Source organism: Molothrus ater, chromosome 2, assembly GCF_012460135.2.
Source record: "Molothrus ater isolate BHLD 08-10-18 breed brown headed cowbird chromosome 2, BPBGC_Mater_1.1, whole genome shotgun sequence".
Classification (NCBI taxonomy): Eukaryota; Metazoa; Chordata; class Aves; order Passeriformes; family Icteridae; genus Molothrus; species Molothrus ater.
The window spans coordinates 35661756-35684259 of NC_050479.2; the positions used below are offsets into that span (position 1 = coordinate 35661756).

The 22504-nt window shown below is 38.9% G+C and overlaps 2 protein-coding genes across 6 annotated transcripts; one reads left to right on the top strand and one right to left on the bottom strand.

Moving 5' to 3' along the window:
• Positions 1-720: 720 nt before the first annotated feature.
• On the bottom strand, positions 721-12606 carry ABHD13 (abhydrolase domain containing 13). 3 transcript variants are annotated; one of them, XM_036385881.1, is made up of 3 exons: positions 12518-12606; positions 10761-10796; positions 721-6541 (listed from the first exon to the last, which is right to left on the bottom strand). In XM_036385881.1, the coding sequence occupies exon 3, from the start codon at positions 6504-6506 to the stop codon at positions 5493-5495; it is 1014 nt and encodes a 337-aa protein (XP_036241774.1). In that variant the 5' UTR covers positions 6507-6541; positions 10761-10796; positions 12518-12606; the 3' UTR covers positions 721-5492. The 3 variants fall into 3 exon arrangements, with proteins under 3 accessions (XP_036241774.1, XP_036241765.1, XP_036241758.1); XM_036385872.2 differs by lacking the exon at positions 12518-12606 and adding an exon at positions 12148-12232; XM_036385865.1 differs by lacking the exon at positions 10761-10796 and having other exon boundaries at positions 12518-12599.
• Positions 12607-12714: 108 nt separating this feature from the next.
• Positions 12715-16955, top strand: LIG4 (DNA ligase 4). Of its 3 annotated transcripts, none has more exons than XM_054514085.1 (2): positions 12715-12773; positions 13329-16955. In XM_054514085.1, the coding sequence occupies exon 2, from the start codon at positions 13341-13343 to the stop codon at positions 16077-16079; it is 2739 nt and encodes a 912-aa protein (XP_054370060.1). In that variant the 5' UTR covers positions 12715-12773; positions 13329-13340; the 3' UTR covers positions 16080-16955. The 3 variants fall into 3 exon arrangements, with proteins under 3 accessions (XP_054370060.1, XP_036247394.1, XP_036247386.1); XM_036391501.1 differs by having other exon boundaries at positions 12744-12789; XM_036391493.1 differs by lacking the exon at positions 12715-12773 and adding an exon at positions 13082-13217.
• The last annotated feature ends 5549 nt before the right edge of the window (positions 16956-22504 follow it).

The window sequence follows — 22504 nt, forward strand, 5'->3', positions numbered from 1 at the left end:
AATAGGTATCATGAACGGAGTGTCCAAATGTACCACACCTACACCCCCCACCCACAGCCCCGTTTCCTAGGTACTGAGTTAAAATTTAACTATAAGCCTTGAAGTAATTCAGGAGAGGACATAAATTTTGCAGCTTCATAAAAGACAGCAGTAGCCCTTATTTTCTGGGCTTATTTTCATGTTAATTGATATTAACCATGCTGAATGGGAGCAGAGGTGATATAAGCTTAGTAATGCATTTCTCTGTAAGAAAGTAGAAATTGCTTCAGACTGAGTATCCCACTCCAACTGTATGAATTAACTATAAATCTGAGTGGCATTATAGGATTTAAAACTGGTATTTAAAATATTGCCAGCATATGTGGTAGAACAAGTCAGAAACACTTCAAAATGCTTTCTAATGGACATTAATACTTAGACCATCTCTCAGATCCCCAGACTGAGAAATTTGGAATGCAAAATGCGTTAGAAAGTAATAGAGAGCCACCACACACCAGTTTTACTTACTAACACTTCCTGAAAGTGAGGATACATGGCAAAGCTTAGAAACATATTTCTTAATATGCTTTTTCCTCTGATGTAATAGCTTTCCACAAAGGCCACATCTAACAATGCAGATGCCTAGTCCATGTGCTCTGGCTTTAGTAAGTGACTGAAAATTATACCTTGGGGTTGATCTGTTACCATGCAAACACACTGAACACAGGCCACAAACTAGAATAAGACATTACCAGCACTTTTAATGTATCAATTTATTGCATATGTCAGTACATAAAAATAGAAAAGTGTTTTTTGTAAAATTAACTTTATTGTAAAAACCAACTAGAATGATAATGTAAAACTTTGCCACAATTAGCACATATACAATAACATTTATGCTTTGTCTACAAAACTTAAGAATACTTCATAAGACAGTTTTGGCTTAACTATATATTAAAGAAAAATCAAACAAAAAGCTTGCATCTCATAATCAATGACTGTTTCTAAATTCAAAACATAAGTGTTATTTAGAACTTTAATATGCTGTCTCTATTTACACTTCTGTGGGGTTCTACTCTAAATTATACAAGCAGGATGGCATTGCAAATTATACCTCATGGGATACATTAGGCTGATCCCACTACATGCAAGAGGCACTGGTTTCATATTTGGCAGAAGTGCCCCTAGCAAAATTGCCTGTCATTAACAAAAATAAAAATGCATTTTTCAAGAATTGATGAAATACAAATGGAGGTACATCTGCATCTTTTTGCTAAGAGAAAAGACCATACCTTGGACTCTCAATTCTGCCTTTCATTCTTCACTGTGAACATCCAACATGACCCAATTATTAGCTTAGAGATGCTGATATGCATATTTTGTATAAATAGTTAATCCTTCTGCCCTTCAGCTGACAGATTGTCCACAGCCTACCAAATGCATTTGTGCTCTGTTTCTAATTTTACCTGAGAAATGGACATGAGGGCAGCTAAATCAGTTAATGTTTCTCCAGAAGAAAGCACAGCTTATCTCTCTGCATTTCACAGTTCAGACACAAATTCTGGGAATGTAAACTTGGGTTAGTAGGAAGCCTCAAGTATTTCCACAAATTAAAACCACAATTTGTGCACCCACAAGGTTTTATGCTTTCTTACAAGGAACTCTACTGCTACAGCTGTTGAACTCCTGACCCCTCCCTGGGAACTTTGTTTTCACATTAATTTTTTTTTTAACTTAAATGTCTTCCTATAAAACAGAAAATTCCTTTAATGAACATATTTAAACTAAGGCTTTCTTACAAACCTGTGAAAAGAACTCAACTTCTTCCCAAACTAGAAATTTATATCTACAGGACAAATATTTGGGAAATATCTATACACAAATGGATAACTGTTATGGGAAAACATATAATGGCATTAAATAAAATAAATGTAACAGTATCATAACACACCATTTGGCAATTTAAAGTTATTATTACTATGTTGCTTGTAGTTCAGTTTTTAGCAGCAGATAACTGTGGTTTCCATCACACAGTCCATGAAACAAGTCCTCACTTGTCAGAACAAGTTTCCTCCCCTTTCTTTCTCCCTCCATCCCTTAAAGAATTGTATGCAGAGCAGGGGAATACTTGCATAAAAACATCACTTCCCTCCTATTTCCTTCAGTGGACTTCATAACCAATGCAATGAAAAATAGCATAATAACATTCATTCACAAGTGTATGTGGCTAACACATTAAGTGAGAAACAAAACTGTGCATATGTGCAAGGTGGAAGAAACCACACAAGTGTAAAGATGCATACATGACAATTGTGTCAACTCACACACAATACCTGCAAAATTAAAGTTTCATACTTATGTCCTGCAGACAATATAGTGAAAACATATATGGCTTGATAATGAAAAGTAATGTTTAGATACAGCCCACTTCGAAGAGTTTCAGATTGCCATAATCTAACACTACACAGTTGACTTTGTCTTAGCAACTGTGTGCTCAAACAGGAATACTTCATTTGCATAAAAGTACCACATAATACTAGGGGCATTCTGGGGCTGAGAGTTTTGTTTTGATTGGTGCCAAGTAGGGTTAAATGCCATGTTACTTTAGAAATTGATGCTCTGTGAACACCTCCTCCCCCCAGCCCCAATGGTATTTAATGTCAAGATATGACAACTTCTGAAACAATTACTTTCTCTTCATTCTGTCTCCAACAATTAATCTACTCTTTTGGCTTCATCAACTGAATTTCAGAAAAGCAGTATTTGACTGCTAATTTTCCTTCTCTCTCTCCACCTCTATTCTAAAGCAATGTGAAGTAGGTGAAACAATCTATGCAAGCAGTTTACATCTCACTGTAGAATACATCAGGGAAGGGCAATGTGACATCTATCAACTCCTTTCTACTATACAAATACAGCCTCATCTCCCAGCCTCCAGTCAAACTTCTCCAATATACCGTGCCCAAGCACCCCTCTCCCCAAAAGGAAAAAGAAAATATCACCACTGTAAGGCTGAAAAGATAGTTTTGGTTTCACTCAGATTGAAAAGTATGCACTATGTTTTTCTGTCTATAGATCCAAAAAGATGTATAGTTTTTCGATCAACTCTACAAAAACCTTAATAATAGTACCACAAAAGATACTTACCAGAGAAAGCAGCAACTTCTGGTATGTGAATGTTTATTAAAAAAAAAAAATCACATTTATGAAAAGATGTATCATCCTGTCTACAAACTGCTGACAACTATTACCCACACGTACGTAAGATAAGAACTATAATTCCATTAGGAGGCATAACCATTAAGGCACCAGTTCAGGAAAGCAGTTTTATTCAACCAAAGAACTTAAGCACAAGCTTAAAATGTGACTACCCTTCAGGAAACAGATTTTAAGTGTGTGCTGAGATGCTTTTCTGAATCAGGACAACATGGCAGAAAAGTACTTAAAAATTTGAATCCAAAGGGCAACTTTAAAGATTGTGTGAAAGATTTTCCAATTTGTTCTCTCTATTAAAAAAAATATTTTGAAGAGACAAACTCAGCTGCAGCAGATGAGTAATTAAACCTGCAGAAGAGATCTAAACAGTTCCCACATTCCATCAGAGACTAAGTTAACAGCATGTCTTTGATCACAGAATCATTAAGGTTGGAAGAGACCTTCAAGGTCTCTAGTACAATCTAGTACAATCATCAACCTAACACAACCATAATCACTCCTAAACCATATCCCCAAATGCCACATCCAGATGACTTGAATGATTCCAGAGCAGCTGGTGATTCCACTACCTGCCTAGGCAACTTAGTCCAATGGCTAACCACTCTTTCAGTGAAATTTGTTTTATAATATCTAATTTGAACCTTCTTTGATGCAAGGCCATTTCCTCTCATCCTTGTACTTGAAACATGGCAGAAGAGGCTGACCCTCACTTTCCTACAGGTTTCTTTCAAGTGGCTGTAGAGCAATGAGGTCTCCCCTGAGCCACCTTTTCTTTCACCCACACACCATCATATCCCTCAGCTGCTCCTCACAGAACTTGTGCTCCAGACCCTTCCCAGCTCTGTTACCCATCTCTGAGCTTGCTCCTGCCCCCTAATATCTTTCTTGTAGTGAAGGGGCCGAACTGAGCACAGGACTTGAGGTGTGGCCTCACCAGTGCCAAGTACAAGGATCACTGCTGCCCCGATCCTTCTGGCCATGCTATTTTTGATACAGGCCAAGATGCCACTGGCCTTTTTACCCACTTGGACACACTGCAGCCTTACATCCAGGCAGCTGTTGACTAGCATCTCCAAGTCTCTTTTCTGCTGAGCAGCTCTCAAGCCACTCTTTCCCCAGCCTGTAGTGCTGCCTGGGGTTGTGACTCAGGTGCAGGACCCAGCCTTTCATCTTGCTGAACCTCGTGCCCTTGGCCTTGGCTTGTTGCTCCAGTCACTCAGTGTCTGCAGAGCCTTCCTTCCCTCAATGACAGGACCATCTAGGACTATCTGCCCATTTTCACTATCCTTACTGTAGCAACTGTACCATTTATCTCTAATCATGTGATCACTGGTAATTATTTGAATTTGTTTCTTTAGGAGGTATAAATAAAGGGCACAAACATTTAACTACAGAAGTGTAAAAGTCTGAACACAAAAACTTACTTTTACCTTGTATGACCACCCATTTTGCCTTAAGAATTATCACCTCAAATGGACAAGCAGACTAGTACTACCAAATAGTTTGCCTGTGCATTAGTGAGGAGAGCTTGAGGCAGAAAGGAGCTTAAATTGCACTGATCTCTTTCAGAAAAAGTTACTTCTATTTCCTATACAGAAATTGCCTGGGTAAAAGTCATGATGTCAGGCACATACAACCTTCTGTGCACTATTATAATACAAACAGCAAATGAAAATAAAGAAAGTATCTTTTCATCTTCAACTGCAGTTTGACATATATAAGTTTGCATAACCATAGAAACCAGTAATAACCCAGGATAGTATACCTGCAAGTATACTCTACCATTTATGTTATTTTATATTATTTAGCGCATTAAAGTCTTCCCACTTTGCATAATATAAAATTTCAAGAAATAAAACACTAATCTCATGCATGGCACACTTTAAATAAACTCTAAGAGAAGCAAGTAATCATTGTGCTAACCATGGCTGTCCAAAAAGCTCACACATACAGCAGTGAATACCGAAGAGCCTCCCATTGTTCTAAATACATTCTGTACTACTTTTGTAGCAATTTTCTTTAATAGCATCTGTTGTACATATCAAACAAGTGGAATATATGGACAGAGATACCAAAAAAGTATGAGAAAGACATAAAATGGTTCATTTACAATGCTGCAAATGTAAAAGTTATCTGGAACACCTTAATAAAATATCAGACCTTTCCAAGTTTAATTTCACTCTTTAGGCAAGTACAGACATGACATACATTTAAAAACAAACATTCTTTTACCACTTATCACAAATCAAGGTACAGTGCAGGTACTTGCCCCACTCCACCCCAAAGAAGAATATCAATTATATTATTGTTACGTTAGATGATGTTTTCGCCATTTCTTCAGGGGAGTGACTCTTTATTACTTCTTTGATGAACTGTTCAAGTGCAGTGAAATAACCCTGGCACTGCCAAGTGTCATTGTGAGTTCCATCAGGAAATATTGCCAATCTCTTAGTCCGAGCTGGGGATAATTCGTAAAGTTGCTTCATCATAACTGGTGGAATTAACTGGTCAGACAACCCAGAGATGAAGAGAGAAGGCATTCTGCACTGAGAGATTTTTCTGTAGGATAGAAATTTATTTTTGTAGCACCACAGCGGAAGATACCTCATCGGAAAGAAAGAGAACAAAGTGCTGGCCATGTATGGGATGCTAAGAAAGGTGTTCTCCACCACGATGGCAGAAATCCTATGGGAATTTTCAGAAGCTAAGTGAATAGCTACTGCTCCCCCCAAGGAACGGCCAAAAAGAAAAATTTTTGTTTTATCGAGATCAGACCGAGTCATCACATAGTCTAAGACAGCCTCAGAATCTAAGTACAAGCCTTCTTCGCTTGCTTCTCCTTCGCTTTTGCCATACCCTCTATAATCGACCAAAATTAAGTTTACTTTCAGGTTTACCAGCATCAACAAAGCATTTGGCAACCTGTGGCCAATGTTGCCTGCATTCCCGTGAAAGTAAATGATGGTTGGAGAATATGCTGCATTGTCCCCGGTGTATCTCAGCAGAATAAGATTGAGAAGAACTCCATCTTTGGTCTTGATGAAGATGTTTTCATGTGGTATACCAGTAGGCATAGGAACATAAAGGCGAGATGAAGAGGGCTGTTCAGGAAAGTAAAGCAGAACATCCTGGAATTTATATAATATACCTGCTATTGATACAAATATTAATATAAGGAGTATAATGCCTCCGTACAAGTGAAAAGTCACTATCAAGGGCAAAAGACAAATACGGCAGAGACTCCAAGACCAGGAAGCCAAAGCTAGTAGCCATCTTTTAACAAAGGTCCAAAGCATCCATGATTTTTCCATTGTAGAAGTCAGTGATCTTTTACTCCAAGTAAATCCTGCAAAAGAACCCAAATGTATACATATAAATATAGAAAAAAGAAAAAGGTAACAATTTAAGCATTTGTACTTGCAGAAGATTAATGGCAAGTCAATGTATTGGAACATTAACATAAAATTTGGTGGCAAACTCCCTTTGAACTTTTGGAAACCATCTGACTCTGTAAAACAAGCAGAAATGCAATCATAAGGAAAGGCTTTAGAACTCTTCAAAATCCCATTTACAGTATTTCTGCAGGCAGTCCATTAACAGCACTACAGGACTGGTTGAGTGAGACCACAGTAACTTCTGCTTTCCCTCAGACTTTCCTACTAAGCAAGAGAACAACCATACAGACTGTATCACCAGTTTGTCAAAGCTGCTCATGTAAGTAACTCTAGAACTCAGAAAACACAAACAAAAATAGCCTTTATTTTTAAGTTGCTAAGTAGCATGCAGTAAGCCTGTGCACGTCACTCTGCAGCCAGTGGAGGCTCACCACACATGCCAGCACTGCTGTGGGTTAGTGGCTGTCTTTCAGCATCTCAATCAACTCTGGCTACAGAGCAACTCCTGAACTGCTCAGGAGAGACTCCTCTATACTAAGATACCACCTTGTAGTTACATTTATGACAGCTTTTTTTTGCTGTATTTTGATGGCTTCTGATTTCTAACAATCATTTTCCACTATCAGATCAGTAATCTGCATTAAGTCTTTAGCTGAATGGAAAATTTTATCATCATGAAAGACCACTGAAAACAGTCCATTAACTACATTATTCTCTGGTCAATGAAAAACACTGCTGAAAATACCAAACATGAAAACAGACTCATGACAAAAACTGACACATAGCATAAAATAAGGAGAGTTATGTTAACAACAATGGATTAAACCTTCTTTCCAACCAAATGATGTCTCCCATCATCCATACAAGATCTTGCAGTATTCACTCCTGGTTCATATGAAAACATATGCCAAACCTACACAAAAACCACTGAACTGAATAATCACACTACCTGGAAGGGACAACACAAACTCACTCGTTTGAGGACACTAAGATTAGAGCTCTTAGTGTGAACACTAAGAGCATTACATGCTCTAAGCTATAGAGCATGTAATAGGTACACTTTTGACACAAAGTTATAATCTCCTGAAATGATATAGGACAGCAATAATCTGAATTCAAACTCCAAAGGAGTCTGACATGCAGAGATGCATCCAAGCATTTTATACCAGCCATCTTGTTAGGCTTGAGTGGTAAAAGGTGACCTCTGCAGCTACAGCCTTTGCATTCCACCCAATCTGACCAGGAAAACCTGCCATCTCTATTTTATGCAAAAATCAGAAATGAATCAGAAATAAAAATGTCATATCCTAAAATTCACATATTAACCAAACCCAATGTGATATTAAGCTTTTATATAGTGTATCTACTCCAAATACATAGAACTGGTGAAATATAAAGTAGTCTAAAAGAGTAGTTATCTCAACTTTGTTCTCTTATATTATTTATAAATTCATGTTTATTATCCATATCCAAGTATGCACAAATACTGTCTATAGGAAAATTTAATTCCTGTGATCCATTTTCCTTGAAAAAAATCTCACAATAATTAGAAGACATATAAAGCAGCTACTTCAGTTTCTAAGATAACTTTCTAAAGAAGTTAACAAACATTTCCTGCATTACATTTCAAGACTATAAGAACATTGATAATGAGACAGTAAAAGTATTTCCTTACCTACACTATTCAACATTTTGCTGACTTTCTTACAAAATGAAAGAAACCCCAAAAATGTTTTCTCAAGAAGCTATTCACAAGAGTAAGAGACCCACTGTTAAACAAAACTACTAAGAGATAAAGAATTAATAAAGTGATGAAGTTTTGCAACAGTTATCCCACATACACTAAGGATTATTACTTGGAGACTGATGCTCACAACTGATTTTATAAACTATGTTAGTTTCATGAGAAGGACACCACTTATAATTTTATTTCAGCAGGATAATATTACCAAAATATGATACTACTGAGATAGTGCTGCTGTGTGATTACTTCTGATATATATAGGTATATATATATCTAGGTATACACAAATATTTAGCTACTGGAATTGCAAAGCTAGTACATCTTACAACTAAAGCTTAACATTCACTAAATAGTTAAGAGGAAGAGCAAACTACACAGCCACAAATGTTTCATGGTCACTACATATTTAAATAAAGCTGACCACTCTGCCTTATTGAACAACTGGCATTACTACTAAAGTTTTTTTCCCAGCTGTGCGAAACTTCACTGGTTCCATTCATTTCCAGGCCTTCACACCTTGTTGCAATATTTGTTAGTTAGGAAACTAAGATAAAAATTTTTTCCTAGGTTCCTCCCCACCTTTCAATACCAATTAAAAGATCACTAGAGCAGAAAAGGATGGTATCTCAAACAAGCCTAGAAGAGACTCCAAGCCAAATCAATATAATCTCATTTTCAATAAAGCTACAACCCACACTTTCTACGGAGCTCAAAGCAACAGACCTTCCAAACACTATCTTGGAAAGCAGAAGATGAAACAAATAGAACAAAATTTCCACTTCAAGGACAGAAATAAAATGGGCAAGCTAATATAGTAATACTCAGTGAGCAGTAAGGTCAGCAATTTTTGAAGTGCTGAGATTTGAGACTGTTCAACATACTGCAAGACAACACACACAAAATTCTCTCCTTGGTCTTTATTTCCCACTCCTGGTGTGCTGGATGGGAAGTTATAAACCTTCCAAGCAGTTTACAATATAACATCTTATGATGAAAGTGCTCTGTCATGAATTACAAAGAGCATGTGTTGCATTTCTCTTGCATCTCTAATTTTACGACTAATGGAGGGCCAGAATAATCTGGAAAAGGCGTGAGAGTGGGAGAACAGTGTATTAGAATGATGTAACAGTGTATTGATGTCTGATGTGGTCAACTTGAGAAACAGAGCAGACCCACCAACCCACCCAACCTGGACAAACCTGATCTCCCCTTTAGACAAGACTGCTTCTGTTCCTAGACTACAACAACGAGTCACAGACTTGCCCCATAGCTGTCTGATGTCCCAGTTATATCAAGAAGCATTCACCCTTTTAAGTTATTGGAGGGCACTCTTGCTTCACTAAAAAAAAAAAAAATTGGTTTTGGAAGAAATATTGTATTACAGCACGGTGTTTCATGTAATTGCTGTAACTTTGAAAACAAGATTTTCCTATAACAAGGAGTCACATCCCATTTTACAGTATTCACAGTATTTCATAATCATTGATTATTTAAACTAAGTAAAAGGCTAGGTAAATAAGCATAAGGTCATTTAAAATAAATTTTTCCTCTTGTCCCTCTGATAAGGTGCATTGGAAAAGCGAGCCTTTGGGAATCCTGACAATTCCTACAGCTATAATTCCTACAGCTATTTATTTGGTCATGCTTGTAAGCTTAAAAGACAAGCAGAAGACAGTACTGAAATACAAAGCTTTACTGAGGAAACCATGGCCACATAGGAACAGCAATGCAGCCCAACTCAAGGTTGAGACCTAATGCAAGTAAGACTTGGCCAGACTGCTGCTGTACCTTCAGCTTAAACTGCCATGGAACTGTATTGTCTGCCATGGAAACTGTATGTCTCTCAAAACAGAAAATAAATTTGCAAGTGGTGAGCTTCAGCTTTGAGTTGGGATATACACACATGCTGATACACACACACACACACCCCTGCATCTGTACATCTCCACAGCTGAATCCACAGCCTAGGAACTATTGCAGACCTCTGTGTTCTATCAGATGAGCTACAAGTCCTATAAGCTATATATAGCTTATATATGAGCTACAAGTTCTATAAGCTATATTTTCAGTAGCTACTGAAAATACCAATCTCGTAACAATAAAATTTTTGAGGAAAAAAACCCCCCCTCTTTATCATCAAGGCATTTTAACACTATTCTATTTTGCCCTAAAAAAAGCTATTTTTAAATGGTTAACACCATTATCAACTGAAAAAAACCCACAAAAATTCAAGAGTATATTTAAAATACTTAAAGGGATAACATTTTAAATATAAAGTATTTAAAGGGAACAATTTTTCATTCATTTTGAATGGCAGCTGAAATTACTCTTGTATCTGCCACAGGTTCTATTGTTTTGCCTTTGTCTATATTTTTAATATTAAACAGTATTATTTTCATACACTAATCATATCATAAGACATTTACCTTTAGATGTGATGATTTCCCAGGCTTCATCTCTGCCTGAAAGACAATTCCATTTATGAATTTTGAGTAAAATGGTTTAGAGTTACACATGTAATTTACTGTTTATCTTGTTACTTAAAGGAAGATTAAGAAGTCATAAGAGCCAAACCCCCTAAAAATTACAACTGCTTCACCAATGAAACTGTGCATCTCATGCTCCTCCTATCAAGCTGAATGCTTGTTTGAAACATTTGATGAACTTGAAAATATCTTATAATGAAGTTCAAGAATCACAATGTCCTGGACTATACACAACACACAGTATATGACAATACTGTGATATTATAATAATATACATATATAACAATAACATAGCATCTACACATAGTGCTTAAAAGCAAACATTACATTCTCTCCTTAAAACTAACTTTTAGTGCATAAGTAGCTTTAAACTTAATGCTAAGAAGCATAATCAGGTGTTTAATGGCTGCTTCCTCATTAAAGAGTTAAAAAAAAAAAAAGTTAAGTCTTAACACTCACTGCAATCCTTTGGATTTCAACACAAAGAAACAAAATCAAATATATTTCTTGAGAAATAGCTAACGACATCTGTTTGGCTCCACTTCCTTTTCCTAGACTCTACCTCCTCCAGATACAGACAAGGCTTGAACAAGTGTTACATTTAATTTACTCATATTTATTCAGAAGACCTCCAGAAGTAGAAATATTAGGTCCTCGACTATAAGATGGTAGTTTCAACTGATTAGTTAGAAGTTAGTCAACTGATCTGGAAGAAAACCTACAAGCTTAGTAAGGACCACAAAAATACACTTTTTTAGTACTAAAATCCTACAAAAACACTCATTAAAAAAGAAAGGAAAAAAAAAGAGAAAAACAACAGCAAAGTAGCGACTCCTAACAAAGGAAAAAGTACAGTAAGAATAACTTAAGCATCACACATTTCATGGCTCTGGCTTTAAAATCAACGAGTCACTTGTCTTGCTTATTTTAAACAGCCAACATCCACAGCTCTGCATCAAGTTGCATGTATTGACAACAGATAACGATTTCCCCGTAACTCGCGTGATACTTCTCCTCCCAAATGACAAATAGTACAAAGTATCATCGTGGTTCAATGTCCCGAATTTCGATGATACTGTGTAAAAAAAAAACAAAACAAAACAACAAAAAAAAAACAAAACAAAAAAAAAACCCAAACAACAACAAACCAAGATTGGTCATGCCTTAACTTGGAACTTTAACTTTCTAGAGACTTAGGCTGCTAAAATATAGCAATTTCAAAGCTCGTTAAATTTCTTCCTTTTTGACTGACGACAGACACCCAGTTCAGCCTTTTCAAAACAATCACTTGGCCCATTTAGAACACTACTGTCACCATCAGCCCCACCTTCAACAAGCACCCATTTGCAGGAATTGTTCCACCTGGCAGTGGAGACAAACCAAACACTGGAGCGAGGTCTTGCTGCCAAGAAGCTGAAGGTCTGCGGGGCTTCGCAGGGAGGCACCTACAGGAACTTTTATCGGCGCTGTCACGGGAGCAGCGCCTCGGCGGCCACGTCCCGCCGTGCGGGCACAGGAGCCGCACAGCGCCCGGGGCAATGTCCCGCCTGCCGCCGCCCCAGGGAAGAGGCGCGTTTAGCCCCGGCGAGACCCCAAACTGGACCCCAAACCCGCCGGCCGCCCCCACCACCCCCGGCCCGGCGCGGCCTCAGGGGCCGGGACCGCCTCCCTCCCGTGCCGAGGCCCGCCAGACCCACCCGCCGCATCCTCCCGGGCGGCCGCCGCCGGTGCCTCGGGCCAGCGCAGCCCCCGACGCGCAACTTCAACCACCGCTCCTTCCTCCCGAGGCAGGAAGTCACCGCAGCCGCGGTTCCGCTTCCAGGGCACAGCTCAGCCCTTCTCCGTCGTCTCCCCGCCTTTCCCCGCCCCGGCCCGGGGGAGGGGCGCGGCGTCACCGGGCTGGCCCTCCTCTTCCGGGGCGGTGGGCGGCCGGTTGTCAGCCCGGCTCCGCAGGTAGCCGCGGCTCCCCGTGAGTCCGCCCGCGGTGGCCGTTTCTCCATGCCCCGGCTGCGTCGTCCCGTGCGGAGCGGGAGGTGCCCCGCGGGCGGTGCCCGCTCCCCCCGCGCTGTAGCCATGGCAGTGCCGTGCTGGGCCGTGTGGGGTGCGGCCCCTCTCCGGCCCCGCCGGACACCGCTCCCTCCGCCCGCGCGGAGCAGCCGGGGGACAGAGACCGAGGCGGGTGGTGTCGGGGGCAGGCTGCGTTCTCGGGGAAGGTGGTGGAGGAAATCACCGAGCATTGAAAGGTCCCGCCTGGGCAGCAGCGGGAGGGGAGCGCGGTGCCTTCTTCTGCCGCGCAGACCAATGTCTAGGTGATGCCGCCGTTTCAGTGTCGCTGCTGAGTTTGACCCTTAAATGAGGAATCAACTGGAGACCTTTAAGATAGTGGTTAGATCTTAGGTAGAAAAGCTAGAAAAAAGCATAAATCCTAATTAGATACGTTTGTTTTTTTTTTAAGACAATAACCTGCTGGCGTTTTGTTATAAATATATAATTTTGTTTTGTTCCCAGAAAAACAGACTGATGGCTTCCGCACCTGTTTCACAGCCTCCTCCTAAAAAAACGGTGGCCTCTCACGTGCCTTTTGCAGATCTCTGTTCTACTCTGGAGCGAATACAGAAGTCCAAAACTCGTCCAGAGAAAACGAAGTATTTCAAGGATTTTCTGGATTCCTGGAGGAAATTCCATGATGCACTCCATCAAAAAGAGAAAGATGTCACAGATTCCTTTTACCCAGCTATGCGGCTCATTCTCCCACAGTTGGAAAGAGAAAGGATGGCATATGGGATTAAAGAAACTATGCTTGCAAAGCTCTATATTGAACTGCTTAGTTTACCAAAAGATGGAAAAGATGCTGCAAAGCTTTTAAATTACAGAACGCCTACGGGCTCACGTGGAGATGCTGGGGATTTTGCAATGATCGCCTACTTTGTGCTAAAGCCTAGGAGCCCAAAACAAGGCAGACTGACAATAGAACAAGTTAATGAACATTTAGATGCAATTGCTAATAATAATGCTGCTAAAAACAAGGGTCAGTTAAAGAAAAGTCTTCTGCAGTTAATTACCCAGAGCACAGCACTGGAACAAAAGTGGCTTATCCGAATGATTATAAAGGATCTAAAGCTTGGTGTTAGTCAACAAACTATATTTTCAATTTTTCATCCTGATGCTGCTGAATTGCACAATGTCACTACTGACTTGGAAAAAGTTTGCAGACAGCTGCATGATCCCACTGTCTCACTTAGTGATGTTTCTATCATGTTGTTTTCTGCCTTTAAACCAATGCTTGCTGCTATTGCAGATGTCCAGCAAATTGAGAAACAAATGAGTAACCAGACATTCTACATAGAAACAAAGCTGGATGGTGAACGTATGCAGATGCACAAAGATGGGGATGTGTACAAGTACTTTTCCCGAAATGGGTTTGACTATACCCAGCAGTTTGGTGCTTCACCCCTTGAAGGTTCATTAACGCCATTTATTCATAATGTATTTAAGAGCAATATACAAAATTGCATTCTTGATGGTGAAATGATGGCTTACAATCCTGAGGCACAGACTTTTATGCAAAAAGGAAACAAATTTGACATAAAAAGAATGGTGGAGGACTCTGATCTGCAGACCTGCTTCTGTGTATTTGATGTATTGATGGTTAATGATCAGAAGTTGGGGCATGAAGTACTAAGCAAAAGATATGAGATCTTAAGTAGTGTATTTACTCCGGTAAAGGGCAGGATACATGTGGTCCATAAGAGAAGTGCCAGAACAAGAAAAGAAGTAATTGATGCTTTAAATGAAGCCATAGATAACAGAGAGGAAGGAATTATGGTGAAAGATCCCATGTCCACCTACAAGCCTGACAAACGTGGGGAAGGCTGGTTAAAAATCAAGCCAGAATATGTCAATGGACTGATGGATGAGCTGGACCTTTTAATTGTTGGTGGTTACTGGGGGAAGGGGTCTCGTGGTGGAATGATGTCTCATTTTCTATGTGCTGTTGCAGAGACACCCGCTCCGAATGAAAAGCCGACCATTTTCCACTCCATTTGTCGTGTTGGCTCTGGCTATACTATGAAAGAGTTGTATGATCTAGGCTTGAAACTGGCTAAACACTGGAAGCCCTACAATAGGAAGGACCCTCCTGGTAACATTTTGTGTGGAGCTGAAAAACCTGAAATGTACATTGAACCTTGCAACTCTGTCATAGTTCAGATCAAGGCAGCTGAGATTGTTGACAGTGATATGTATAAAACTGACTGTACTTTGAGATTCCCCCGAATTGAGAAGATAAGGGAAGACAAAGAATGGTATGAGTGCATGACTTCAGACATGCTAGAAGACCTCAGAAGCAAAGCACAAGGGAAGCTGGCATCTAAGCACCTTCATATAGATGAGTACGATGAGCCACATGAGAAAAAAAGGAAAACTGTTTCAAAGGTGAGGAAGGTAATTGGAATAGCTGAGCAATTTAAAGCTCCTGATCTTTCTAGTGTAAGCAAGGTTTCAAATGTATTTGAAGATGTTGAGTTTTGTGTAATGACAGGAATGGGAAAATACTCAAAGTCTGACCTGGAAAGCAGAATAGCCCAATGTGGTGGCAGTGTGGTACAGAACCCAGGGCCGGAGACTTACTGTGTCATTGTAGGAGCTGAGAATGTCAGAGTGAAAAACATCATCGCTTCCAACAAATACGATGTGGTGAGGGCAGAGTGGCTCCTTCAGTGTTTTGAAACCAAAATGCTGGTGCCTTGGCAACCAGCCTTTATGATTCACATGTCTCCTGACACAAAAGAACATTTTGCTCGTGAGTATGATTGTTATGGAGACAGCTACACAGCAAACACAGATGTTGTGCAGCTCAAGGAAGTGTTCTCAAGAATGAAAGACAATAAGGCAATGCCTCTGGACTTGATTGCAGAGCTAGAAGAACGTTATTGGTGTGGCAGTTGTCAGCTCGGTATATTCAGAGGAAGCACTGTTTATGTGGACTCTTATGCTGTTGTTAATGAGCCCCAAAGTAAAATCCCTGGAACTACACTTTCAATTAGAGCTTTGGAGCTCCGTTTTTATGGTGCAGAAGTAGTTTCTCACCTTGAAGAGGGTGTCTCCCATGTTGTTGTGGGAGAAGATTGTTCACGGGTAGAAGAGATGAAAGCACTCAGGAGAACATTTGGGAAAAAATTTAAAATTGTATCCGAGCTATGGGTAACACACTCAGTGGAGGAAGGAGTTGCAAAGAATGAAAATCAGTACTTAATTTAAAGCAGTTTTTAAGATTGGAGCAAAGGCACAATTGGACTCAGATTTTGTGAGGTTGTCCTAAATTTTTTGTGTGTGTTTTTGTGTATGTTTAAAGCTGGCTCTGGCTAAAGAATAACACTGAATTGCTGAAATCAGAGGAAGGCTTTTAATTTTACTGTTGCGGAAGCAAGAGGATGCTAAACTATGTTGGAGGGAAATAAACCACCACAAGATAAATAATTTAAGCCTTTTAATCCACAAACAGGTCTCAGGAGAGATCTAAAATTTTACATAAATAAAATATGTTTGAAACTGACTAGTTTGTTCTAGCTTTAATAATGCTTGCCTCCATTGTTAAAATGGAGACAATAATTTATAATAATTTATAATTATTTTATGGAGATTCTGCTGTTTATTATTTGCCATCGATTTGCAATCACATACATGTTTTTCTGGACTGGTTTTGTATGTATTCCATATGATAGAGAATTCAGTAATTTATAAACTTCATATCTGGACTGTTTTAATTTGCTTACATTGGTTTTAGCATTAAGTGCCACACAGACTCAGAAGCACTTTGATTTTAGGATATTGTGTAGATTCCATGTTTCTTTGTGTAATTAGCCTTTGTACAAAAGAACCAAAACTTTTCATTGAGGTGACAATGAATTAATAGTGACCTATATATGTATGAAATGTAAATCAATGACTTAAGAATTGTAATAACCTCCTGTGCTCATTACAGTTTAACTGTGAATTGTGACAGGACTAGGCTTTTACAATTAACCATCAGTTTATCTTTTTAAAATGCTTCTTAAGTTATTGTAGGATTCATTTCCAAATATCCAGTTCAATGTATATTTTTCCAATTCATAAATAAAATCTATTTTTAAAGTCTGCCTGGTATTTATTTTTAGTAAGCAGTCACTTTTGAAAAGCACAAAACTTAATTTCTTATTTTACTGTTAGATAATTCATGCATTAGCTTTGAGGGGAGAAAGGTTGAGGCCTTGTTTCTTGTTATGTCAACATTGGTATCAAACAGAAATTAAGTTAGGCAGACCATACAGTCAGTTTTTAGCTGACCTCTTTCTTCTATGCTTTCTGTGGTCATGTTCATGCAAAAGTTCCTGTAAAGAGAATTGGGAATTGTTATATAAAAGGTATAATGGAAGTATTGAAATACTGGTTGATTGGAATTGTAGTGATATTTCTTTAGTGTATTAGCAGCTCCCTTATTATCTGAAATACACTCAATAGGTAAAATGTATTAGTCACAAATTTCCTGTGGGCCTGCTTTGCTCTTTTTCCTGAGTGGGGCTGGTATGGTGGGACATGCATTTTGTTGGTGAGGATCCTGCCTTGTGCCTGCCTTGCTGTTCCCTCAGCACACTTTCCCTCGTGGAGCAGCCCAGTTGCACCCCTTGACCCAAAAGGGATTTGAATGAATGAAGGAGAGCCTGGCCTCTCTCTGTTACAGAAATCCTCACCTTTCTTTTGTTCCCCTGTGTTCATCTGGGTCTGAAGTTTGGATGTGAACTCCTTTCCAGAAGGAAATTAAAAATTGTGGAAAGCTTGTCACCTTTTTACTTTAGTACATCTGTGTGGTGAAACACTTAAAAACTGTGTGGTTCCTGTTGCTCAATTTCCAGTTACTCATTTCTGAAAGTATACCTGTATATTTTAAGGGTCTGTATTAATATCCTTGAAAAGCAGAAGATCCACTTATACAGGTGAAATCAGTCAAAATCTGTCAGCTATAATAAATAATAGGTAAGATGTACTATTCTGTTTATGGCATCTCAGTGATCTGGTGAGAGATTTTAAAAAGCCCTGTAGCTTGCTTGTGGGGTTTTTGCAATACTTTGTGTCACTCTTTCTGTTAAAATACAATCAAATGCCATTTAATCTTTTCAATCAATATATAATTGCACCTTGAATTCTTTCAAAAGAGGGACTTGGAGTTATAAAATGTCATGAAAAGATTAATAAAGGATTGTTTGAAGGTGACTAGGCAAATGCCTTTTAACATAGTTCAACTGAGCATAAATCATCTCCAGCTGGTAACAGCTGTTGCACCACAAAACAGTAGATGGGGCTGTAAAGTTTTATGGAACTATTTTTTTGCTGTGAGGGGATAGGAATGAGAGAACTCTGTATGTTTGACTTATACAAACCTAACAGTGAAGGAGCTTGCAGGTATAATGTTTCTCCATGTTCTTTCTAGAAGCAAGGAAATTAAAAGGCATCAACCAAAAGTTATTTTCTTTTAGGAAAAATATATTTAGCATTATTTTTGGATGTTTTTAATGGATGTAGCTTGTCTTTCTTTGTAATTTTGAGGGAGATTATCTTGAGAGAATATATAAGAGAGTTGAATTTACGTTCAAACTGCAAGCATTAATGTTCACAGCATATGTGATTGTATTTGAAAACTGATGTGATAAGAATGCTTCAACATGTATAATTGTCACTAGATTTAGTGACAAAATATATTTAGATCTTATATTCTGTTAATATTACGGCTAGAGGAACTATGTACAGCTATGAAACCACAGTTCATTTTTCTCCCTGTTGTACGTAAATAAAAATACATTTTTCAAGACTAAAGTTGCCAGAAATAAGATATCAGGGGTAAGAAAAAGGATTGTCACACTAAATGAGTGGGTATGGTGTGAGGGGTTGCGTATTCCATTTTTTTTATCCTCAATCTTTCCCAGAAAAAATGAATTCACATAGTCTGGTTCTGTATAGAATTGTACTAGTTAGAATAACTTAATTATAGTATTTCTAAAGCTTTTTTGAAGTTCAAATTAACCTTTTGAAATAGTTTCAGATAGAAAGTTGTTTTGTTTTATTTTTTATAGAAGTCCTTGTGATTCTAATTTAATTTTTTATAATTTCTCCAGCGTTTTGTATTTTGTTGTAGTAGAAGACCAGCTTGATGGAGAAAAGTAGAGCCCTAGATGTTTTTCTCAGCCTTTGGAAGCCTTCTGACACTTTCCTGTAGTATTTTCATAGGCAGCTAATATGGGCTGGATAAATGGACAGGGAAGTGGACTGAAAGCTGGTTGAAATGCTTGAATAGTTGTCATCAGCAGCCAAGGTACAAGACAAGAGTCAATGAGCACAAAATGGAACAGGAACTTTTGCTTAAAACTAGGAAAATTCTTACTATAAGGGTTGTGAAACACAGGAACATATTACTCAGAGGGGTTGTGGAATCTCCATCCTTGGTGACATTCAATGTGCAATCAACTACAGCTTGCCCTACCTGACCCTTCAACTGGACTGTGTTTGACTAGATGATCTCAAGAGGTGCCATCCAGCCTCAGTTGTGAATCAGCTCTGAACTGTTTCTCATTCTCATTTTAGGTGTCTTGTGAATGGTCAAAGTGTCAAGTGGTGACATATACATTACAAATTTAATGTGGTTTTTTTTTTTTAATTTGCAGGACAACAGATATTAGTACAGCTAACTCTCTTTATCAGCATGACTTTTAAAGCTGCACATTAAACTGGAGGAAAAAACAAAGCAAACCAAGAAAACCCAAAGCATAAACCAAATTGAGTTACAATGAACATGAACATCAAGGTTGTCCAGTCTCCTGAGCAGTGGAAAGAACTCTCTAAGTGCTGTGTAAAAATGTTTAAATACTAGCCATATCTTAAAGAACAGAAAAGCTGGTTTTCAATTTGAGATGATATATAACTGTACCAATTGAGAAAGTGAAAACAGGCTCCAGTAATTCAACCACTTTCATCTGATTGCCTAGTCTTGATTTGGGGGTGCTAAAGTAACAGCTACTTTCTTGTTATGGTAGACTTTACAAACATAAACACTACAGATCCAAGGAGGTAGGATTTCTCCACGTTCTTGCAGATGGAAGCTTCCTCCTGCAGCTAATATGCTACAGCCTCAGCAGACTTTGCTTTGGCAGCAACAGCAACAAGCAGAGATAACTTGTTCTCTGAAATCTCTGTTTTTAGCCTGCACATCTTACACCTGCAGCTAATGCAATAACTGTCTGGTAAAAGGCAGTTGGGTAGGAGTTCCTGTTGGTGCATAAATGCGTGTATTGAAGTAAAAGACAGCAAATAGATGTGTAACACAGCTAGTCTCACTAAGTTTTTGTGGTGGCTTTTTTCCTTCTTGGTTTCCCACAGCTTCTCTCTTGAGTTTGCCTCTTTTGACTAGTGTATTATAGATTTTATATGTCAGACCTGTGTGCTGCCAAAGTGGAATTAATTTATACATACAGGTTAAAGTTCGTTCTCATATCTCTCTGTTATGCTTCAGTCTGCCCTGTAAGCATGTACACATATAATTGTACCAAACATAGTTACATACATCTCAGATTTGGGTTTTTGTTGGGTTGGTTTTTGTTTGTTTGGGTTTTTGTTTTGTTGTGGTTTTTATTTGTTTGTTTGTTTGTTGGATTTTAGGTTTTTTTTTTGTTGTGAGGTTTTAAAAAAATATTTTACTTAAAATTTCTGAGTGCTGTTAGAGTAAAAAAAAAAGATTATTCAAACCAAAAGTAAATATGAAGATGATAGATATCACCTTGTTCAGGTGTCTGAACATGGTTGTATGAAGAAAAGAGAAATAAACAGGATAGCTAGTTTTGCTGATTACATCTCTCTGTAACTGAAACATGGCAGGTGCTGGGAGTAGACTGCCTGACACTGCTATAGCAGCAACCAATGCAGAGTTGTGAGGTCACATGCATTAACAACATTAACAAAGTTAATAAATAAAAGACAGTAAAAAACCCCACCATTTTTCTCTTTTTTCCCCTCTGACTTATGTGGTAACTTGAGAATAATTTTTTTTCTATATCAATTATTTAAATTCTTATGCTTGGTGATGAAGAGCTGTATGAACAGAACTGCTGCATACAGATCTCATACAGCTTCCTGGCAGACACTCTTTACACTTAGATGTAAAGACATCTAAGGTGGAGCACAGATAATATTTAAATTTTTAAGACTGAAATATTTAACTTTTTTTTAGTGACTGGGAGATATAAAGAAACATTTTACCACCAGGAAGAGACCTGGGTCTTAATATGTAATGCTATAGGAGAAATATTCTGCTGTATTTGTTTTGGATTACCTGCCTTCCTGACCTGTGTTTTTGGAAGACACGGCTGATTCAACCTTTCCAAAACCCTTTCCAATTTGTTCTCAGTGCAAAATGCTTTTAGAATTACGTGCTTTACACTGGGTTGTCTTTGTTTATGAATTCTGGTCAGACTTACACAATTCTGTGGTTTATTCAGGGTACTGAACCCTTGGCCCATGTTTTGGCTGCTGCCCAGGCATGGACTGTGGCTCAGTCATGACCCTGCTCTGGACTTCTGCAACTGCATGATTGTCTGTCCAGCATGTGAGTGAGCTCCAGGAATTGCAGGAGGGAAGGGAGATTTCTGAATCAGAGTAGCCAAAACCTGCCAGAACATGTGTAAACTTGCACACACTTATGTGTACACTCTATATGCCCGCAATTTTTATTACTCCTTCATCTTGAGCAATGCTGAGGAATATTTTTAGATATTCCAGAAGTGGATGGGAAGGCTAGACAACAAGAGTTTGTGATGGTGTTGCAGAATTCATACCTACAGTCTGCCTGAGGCTAACACACCTACACACAGTCGCTGGCATGACTGTTCATTACACAGAGACTTCTTCCTCCCCATCCAGAAAATGGACTGTGAAAGTTTTTCTTGGTCAGTAGAAACAAGAAATTCCCAGGATTCAGCACAGACCATTTCTTGAGTTCTGCTGCCTGCACTAAACAGAAATGGTTCCCAGTTCCAGCTCTTCAAACTATACTGTCAACCACCACCTATTTCTCCTTCATACACCAAAATTCTCATTTCTTAAAATAGTCTGGCCATAAAAAGCTGTGCCCTTAGCACTGGTCAGACCATCCTCTCTGGTGCTTGCATCACTATTTTGGAGAATATTATTTGGCCCAAACCAAGCTGGACAACATTATGGACAGGGTAGTGGCAGGCCTGTGCCAGTGATCAGTCTAGTCAGGATGAGGAATTGAGCCTGAGTTGAGCATCTGACATGAAGAGACCATGGAAAATACATGCTGTACTCTGGATTATGTTCAGGAGCAGACAAGAAACATGGGGAGGTGGCTGGGTTTTGTGGTCCCTGAGCATGAGCACAGCTCTGCTGTGGGAATTTGAGCTCGTGGGAACACAAGTGTTCACGATTGGCCATGCAGTTATAGGTAACATCAAAACAGAATGAGTGCACAGAGGCCAAGAGAACAGACCACAGCTGCCTCTTACACAGTCTGAGGAGAGATAAAGAATGCTATGTTCATGTAACCAGTGTTCTGTCTCCTGCAAGGGCAGTGGCAAGACTTTGCTGCTGTTTACTTAAGCCTTCACCCACAATTATCTGCCCTTGGGCTATATTCCAGAATT

What these genes read in the sequence shown, in the direction of transcription:
- ABHD13 (XM_036385881.1), bottom strand. Translation starts at nt 6,506, where the DNA reads ATGGAAAAATCATGGATGCTTTGGACCTTTGTTAAAAGATGGCTACTA.
- LIG4 (XM_054514085.1), top strand. Translation starts at nt 13,341, where the DNA reads ATGGCTTCCGCACCTGTTTCACAGCCTCCTCCTAAAAAAACGGTGGCC.